The sequence below is a fragment of the Myripristis murdjan genome, chromosome 18 (assembly GCF_902150065.1).
Source record: "Myripristis murdjan chromosome 18, fMyrMur1.1, whole genome shotgun sequence".
In the NCBI taxonomy this organism is placed as follows: domain Eukaryota; kingdom Metazoa; phylum Chordata; class Actinopteri; order Holocentriformes; family Holocentridae; genus Myripristis; species Myripristis murdjan.
In genome coordinates, this window is record NC_043997.1 from 22,940,619 (window position 1) to 22,947,935 (window position 7,317).

The 7,317-nt window shown below is 45.6% G+C and overlaps 1 protein-coding gene across 1 annotated transcript; it reads left to right on the plus strand.

Annotated features, from left to right (window-relative positions):
* The first annotated feature begins 2,511 nt into the window (after positions 1 to 2,511).
* cd248a (CD248 molecule, endosialin a) lies at positions 2,512 to 5,548 on the plus strand. The gene has a single exon (XM_030076583.1). It carries the CDS (start codon positions 2,751 to 2,753, stop codon positions 5,112 to 5,114), a length of 2,364 nt encoding a protein of 787 aa, XP_029932443.1. The 5' UTR covers positions 2,512 to 2,750; the 3' UTR covers positions 5,115 to 5,548.
* The last annotated feature ends 1,769 nt before the right edge of the window (positions 5,549 to 7,317 follow it).

Below are 7,317 nucleotides of genomic sequence, written 5' to 3' on the forward strand. Positions count from 1 at the left end.
TAAAGCCATTCTTTCACAAACCAACAGTGGAAAGGCGGCTAATGAGAGGACAATAGCACCACCACTGTCATACATAAGAGCTAAGAGGGAAGTGAAATAATACCACATTTTTCAAAATGGGTGAACTATGTTTTTAAGTTAAATGGTAAATGGACTGCAACTCGAGCGCTTTCCTAATCTACTGACCACTCACAGTGCTTTACAATGTATGCCTCACATGCACCACACACACACTGCCAGGTACCAAGCTGCTTATCAGGAACAGTTAGGGGTTCGGTGTCTTGCTCAAGGACACTTGGACACCCTCTGGAGGACTGAACCAGGAACCCTGTGTGCCTGCTGCGCCCATCGCCCCGTGATTCAGTGTAACACTAACCACTTTGTTTCATTTTTGAATAATCCAACTGCAACCTCTTTGTAGGCTAACCGAAGTCCATGGGCCCGGTGCTAGTGGTTCATAAAGAAGTCTGTCTGCCTCATTTTGAATGAAGGCTCTCTCTGTGCTGACATAGCTGTCAGTGTCATATGCACCAATCTCCAGAATGATCTGATGCTGTCATAACTTCCTGTACATGCTCTCTATAGTCAGGCATAGAGGGCTAGAAGCATCATTTATGGATAGTGTGAGACAGGCATTGAGTGGTTTTTAGAAGGTTTAGAAGGTTTTTAATGTGTGTGTAAAAGGGTGGATATGATCGTTAAACACCATTTAGCCTCAAAACGTCAAGCTGTCATAAAAACTAGCTGGCCGAGTGAGGTCGCCTGGTTTAACTGCTGTCACAGTGGGGGGCAAATGGCCCAGGTCACCCCTGGTTTGAGTTTCCCCAAGCTGAAGTGGGGCCAAGTGTGTGTGTGTGTGTGTGTGTGTGTGTGTGTGTGTGTGTGTGTGTGTGTCTGAGAATAATCTGTAACGGCATATTGTTGTGATTAGTGTAAAAGATCATAGTTTCTGTCGTTGCAGGGTCAAGTAATAATTTCAAAAAATAACGTGCAGCATTTTCAGATCATTATGTTTCATTTTTTTTTTTTTTTACTCTTTATTTCCAGTTCATAGTACACATTAGCGATTGAACCTAAATAGCTTTTACATTGCTTTTCTAATGTCTAGTGCATCTTTCTTGGGAAAAAATCCTCTTGCGGAGAGGAAGTGATGCATGTTACGTTTCAGATTAGTTTGGAATGAGCATGAACAGTAATAGCCACCAAGGCTGAACAGCAACCCCCCCAACTTCACCTACCCCCTTCAAACACACACACACACACACACACAGAGAGAGAGAGAGAGAGAGAGAGAGAGAGAGAGGAGAGAGAGAGGGAGAGAGAGAGAGGAGGGATGAGAGGAGAGAGAGAGAGAGAGAGAGAGAGAGAGAGAGAGAGAGAGACCTACCCCTCCCAACTCAAGCCCCGTTTAGAAACATAAGTCTCCATTTCACCAGCCTGGCTTTGTTTTCATAGCAAACCCAGAGGCCTTTTCCACTGCACTGGTGACCCCTGCAACTTTCACTACTTCCCCATCCCAATATAAGAATTATTGGCATAGAAGCAAGTATTGTTTATTTTTTTTTTTTTTTAAACATGGACCCTTCGAGTAGGAACTTGGTATTTCTTTCTGGCCCAGGGTTGTAGTGTTAGTATAGAATGACAGATATATGGAAATGGTGGGATGTCAGGTTGAAGTCCCTGCTTGGCTCCTATATTTGCCCTTGAGAGAAATCAAGAATATTTTTTGTGATCAGCAAACACAAGACTGGCAGTAGCAATCAAACATACACCAATATGTGTAGCACTTTCATAAAACCTCAGCAAAGCAAGTGAATAACCTTGAAAATGTATGTTGCTATCTTAATGTATTTGCTCTTAGAAGTCATCAGTCAGACTGTTGAAGTTGATAGCTCCCATTAAACGCATTGAACTCATCCCTAGGAGTTAAGCACATTAAGAACCAAGTGTTCCGAGTTGTACTGTAAGAAAACAAAAGGAAAAGAAAAATGAAGATAATGATTCATAAATTAGCTGGAGAAGTTCAAGGCTAGCGAAGAGTGGAAGAAGAAAACACAGACAATAATTGATGGATTACTGGAATAAGGGCATCTATCTGAGTAATTATTCGGCCTTTTTTGAATTGCTAGAGATAACAAAATTATTTTTATGTGGCACAAAACGGTGTATGCATGTGTGTGTGCAAGGAGGGGTAAATGGCAGCATACCAAACTATTTCCATAAATGGGCTTATGAAAACCATACGACATGCTCTGAAAAAGAAAGAAATGCACACATCCCCCCCGCTCTCACACACATCCCCACATAGTGCTCCCCCCCACCTCTTCCAAAAACATACAATTCTTTTCTTCAACTCCCTCCCTCTCTCTCTTTCTGCCCACCCTCCTCGCTATATACCTCCCTCCCCTCCATCCCCTTCCTTCCCCATCCCTCCTTTCCCTCCCTCTCTCAGAAATCTGGGGACAATCTGCAAGCACTCAACTCCGACACACATCTGTTTTAGCACAGCAGAGTGAAGAGCATAGAGAGGACTGAGAGACAAAGAGTGAAAAGCTAAGGGTCCAAATGAAGAGGGAAAAGTTCAGGTAGACAACAAAGACAGTTAAGAGAAAACGGTGCTGCTGACAAAAGTTTCAAACTGAGGAAGATAAAACTTTCAAGAGAGTTAGGTTGAGAGAGAGGAGACAGACATCCAGTTTGAGAGAGAGAGAGAGAGAGAGAGAGAGGGAGAAGTGAGCGGTGAGTGAAGAATGGGCTCCCTGGTGCGCTATGCTCTTCTCCTCATCTCCCTGCTGGCTTCGCTCTTTGGAGTTCCTTCAGACCAGGCACAGGACCTGAGGGAGAGGGACGCTCTGTGCAATGAGAACGGCTGCTTTGTAGTCTACTTCCAGCGCAAAACTTTTCTAGACTCTTGGAGGGCCTGCAAGGAAAAAGGAGGCAACTTAGCTACCATCAAACGCCAGGAGGAGGCTGACACCATTGCCACTCTCTTTTCCAGTGTGGACCTGCGCCATTCACGCACCAAAGTTCAAGTATGGATCGGCCTTCAGCGCCAGCCTCGCCAGTGTACTGCTTCTCGCTTGCTGCGGGGTTTCTCTTGGACTACTGGAGACCAGGATACCCAGTATACCAATTGGCAGAGAGAGGACTCTCCCAGTACATGCTTGGCCCCACGCTGCGTGGTTATGGGTTACAGCACATCTGCTGATGAGCAGCCAAATAACTTCAAATGGTTGGATGGTTCCTGCTCAGTTCCTGTAGATGGCTATCTGTGTCGGTATACTTACAAAGGAATGTGTCATGCCTTGTGGAGTGAAGGGGGTGGCAATGCCCTCTACACCACACCTTTTGAGCTTCTAAGCCCTCTGCTAACCCATGTGCCCTTTGGATCTGTTGCCACTGTGCCCTGCCCAGAGGGCACCAAGGATGAGCAGTCAGTTCTGTGTATGCTGAGGGAAGATGGCTCAGTGGGCTGGTCACGAGATGCCCCCCTGTGCTCCGATCCCCCCATATCACAGAACTGGTGTGAGCAGGATAATGGTGGCTGTGAGCATTTCTGCAGGGAAGCTGGTGCCCACTACTACTGCGAGTGCTCAGATGGGTTTCAACTAGGGGAGGATGGGCAGAGCTGTGAGCTGGCAGATGTATGCCAGGGAGCGCCCTGCGAATTTGAATGCCTACCCCTCTCCGATGGCTACCGTTGTGCCTGTCCTGAGGGTTACATGCTTGCACCAGATGAACGTGGCTGTCTGGATGTGGATGAGTGCCTCCAGAGCCCCTGTGAGCAGCTATGTGTGAATGCCCCTGGGACCTTTGAATGTCGCTGCCGGGACGGTTACCGCCCAGATGAGGAAGGTGAATGTGAGGATGTGGATGAGTGTGCTAATGACCCCTGTGAACATGCCTGTGAGAACACGCAAGGCTCCCATATCTGCCACTGTCACCTGGGTTATTCCCCATTGCCTGAGGACCCCAGCCAATGCCAGGACATCGACGAGTGCCAGATCGCTGGAACTTGCGATCAGATGTGTGTGAACTATGATGGTGGATTTGAGTGCTACTGTGAAGTGGGATATGAGCTCATGCCAGATCAGTTCTCCTGTCGGAAAATAGGGGAGGAGGATGGCCAACCAGCCGTCACTCGCCACCCTGGACCTGTATGGGACCCTAACGACCCTGTCTACCACTGGACTCACCAGCAGAGCCACACTGACTGGCCGCCAGAGGTGGATGAAACCCTGGACTGGTTGACCGACCCACCCATCGTCCCTGGTTCTGATGTCATTTGGGTCACCAGAGCCCCTCAGGCCGAGCTGCCTTTCTCTAGTGAAAAGAACTCTCCAACACAGAAGCCTGAGGAAAAGGATGATGACACGGAGATGGGTGGAGATGGGCATGTTCCAGATTGGTTCGAATCGGATGACAGAGCTGAGTTGGAAGCAGTGCCCACCTCCACCACACCTCCACCCCCCACCAGCCCTGCCCTCACCCCTACTTCAGAATGGTATGACGATGAGGAGGAGGAGGAGACTACCACCAGTCTTCCCAGTCTTCCCACCTCCACCATCTCTGAAGGGGCCTGGAACTGGTTCTGGTTAAGCCCTACCCCTACCAACCAGGACCTAGGAAATCCAGCCCTCGTGGATCCAGTCATAAAGCAGAATATTCCTGTTGATAGCAATGATCAAAATAAGGGAGAGGAGGATGGAGATCATCACAACACTATGGATAACTCCCAGTTTCCAGGGCAGGAAGTAGAGGTAGAGGTGGTGGAAGAGTATGAGGAAATGATAAACCCCCAAGTTCCATTCGGTCCCACCCAACCTACACCTTCCAGTCAACCTCCAAGCAAGGATCCGGAGGGTGTTGACAGTGGGAATTCTGTCCAAGGTGACAGGGAGCAGAAGCAGGGTAGCAGCTGGCTGCTGGTGGGCCTCCTGGTGCCCATCTGCATCTTCATTGTAGTGATGGTGGCACTGGGCATCGTCTACTGCACCCGCTGTGCTGTTCAGCCACGCAACAAGAACACCACCGATTGCTACCACTGGATCTCTGGGGCACATGACAAACAGGGTGCCCCTAACCCCTCAGCAGGGGTCAAGACCAATGTGTAAACAGACAGGGGGAGAAATTGACATGTACATATACTGACTCTGTTTCAGAGATAAAGAAGAGTGGATAATGAGCCAGGTAAGAGAACTGGAACTGCTCACTCTTGGAACACTTACGGATATTACTGTGGATTATCACTAGAGAGAGGAGGTGACGGGATGGATGCTGAAAACCACTGATCGAGTTTTTTTTGTGGTGATGTTGCTATGTGGTAGAAAACTTTGATGTTGCATACACTGACCACACAGCATGAGATCTGATTGCTTCATGATTGCACTAGGTTACATGGTTATGAAATATTATCATTTGGTTGGGTAATGTTGGAACTTCTGCTACTATCTTAAATTGACATATTTTAACTGATTCATTTCAACATTTCACAGCTGATCCAAATCCTGCTAAGAGCCATGGAAATCAGTGTACTATTGGTAAAAAATATTTAGCCTTCGTCTGAGGTAGTGAAACTTGACTATTAGGTCCCCTTCATGCAACATGCTCGGGGTCAATTAAGTTAATTCCAAAAGCATATCACTGTAAAATACAGTTACTGTCATCAGTAGCAAAGGGATTTAGAGGCATTGTTTTCTCACATCAGCAGTGGGTGAAAGGAGACTGGGTGCAAATGTCCATCCATGGAAAGCAAATGACTTTCTAGTGACTGCAAATACACACTAGTAGAGGATTGCATGTCGGTCACATGATAAATGCTGGGACAGCAATCAATTGGAAATCACTGTATTTATATGACAGACCAAAAACCTTGGCATACTTATGTATATACTGTATGTATGATTGTTTTGTATGATTGTTTTGTGTCAAACTTGTCACCAGCAGGTCCAAGACAATATGATAACTTTAAGAAGTGCCTTTTGTTTTATGGAGCACATAATCCTTATTGTGTTATCCTGAGGAATGTCTTTCTGCTTCTGGGAATGGTTTCATTCATTCAGGTCCATTTTAAGAGCACTCCTCCACTCCCTGACATTCCTTAAAAGAGGTTAAAGTGCAGATGTTTGTATTGCACAGGGAACATGGTAGAGTCAGGGGCTGCTGGTTAACATTAGCCTTGACCTTGTTCACAAAATGGCCATCATTCAACCTCCTCAACCCAGTGCCACATAATTCATCAGCACACCCCAGACCTCTTTGTCACAGACCAGCCATGAAAAGTTTTATGAACTTTGGCCATGCTGGACTAGCTCCAGTTGTTTGGGACTGCAGTCAGGACGACCCCTGGCAGTCATAGGAATAACTGCATGTACTTTCACTCAAGGCAATTAGATACACAAACCAAATTACAAATAGTGCAGATGAAGACCGCTGCCTTGGTTTTCAAATATCTTGGTCAGGTGCTCATGGGAGATAGGGGTGTATGAACTTTGTAGATCAAAGAAGAAGTAAAGAGAAAGGACTCCAGAGAACCCCCTTTTGAAAAAAAATTACACATGGAAATGTCTCCTTTGTATCCATAGACTGTGAATCTATAAAACATCTGCCTTATCATTTTTCCTGTTTTTGTTACATTAACATTAAATAATTATGAATTAAAAAGAAACTATGAAAAGAGCTTTATTGATGATCATGATTCATTTCTTTTTATTGTGCTTACAGAAGCCTCTTACCATTTGAGCATTCAAGGTACACTGCCTTGATGATTAGACACATTCTGTCAAGCAGTCATTTGAAACAGCAGTGAGTCATAGGGGAATAGTTTATGCTGAGTTGTCAGAAAATACTATCATTCTGAAAATGAACAGGATCCACAGAGAATTCTCTAAAGCAAAATGCAGCACAACAATTTGGAGCAGTCCCTGTTGGCACAAGGAAGGCATTGTGGTTGTATTGACTAATGGAATTTCCTGATCAAAACCAGGTTCTGGCCCAGTAAGTGATGCTCAGAGGGGGTCTCTTTTTCTCTCCCCCTGACCTATTTTCAACATTGTCATCCTTTGTTAGAGGCCTTAGTATGTAGAAGCAATCCAGTCACCACTGAGCGGAGCCATGCTTGCCTCTTTGATAGCTCTTTCTGAAAGAGTGTCTCTTAACCCTTTGAAAACTCAACAAATTCACTTGAAAATGATGACAAAAAATTTAAAAAAGGGAAAAATTACATGCCGATTATCAGAAAATTGCCACAGAATTGCTTGGAAAAAGGTTACAAAACAAACAAAAACAACAAACAAACAAAAAACCCTGAAAATGGCC

What these genes read in the sequence shown, in the direction of transcription:
- cd248a (XM_030076583.1), top strand. Translation starts at nt 2,751, where the DNA reads ATGGGCTCCCTGGTGCGCTATGCTCTTCTCCTCATCTCCCTGCTGGCT.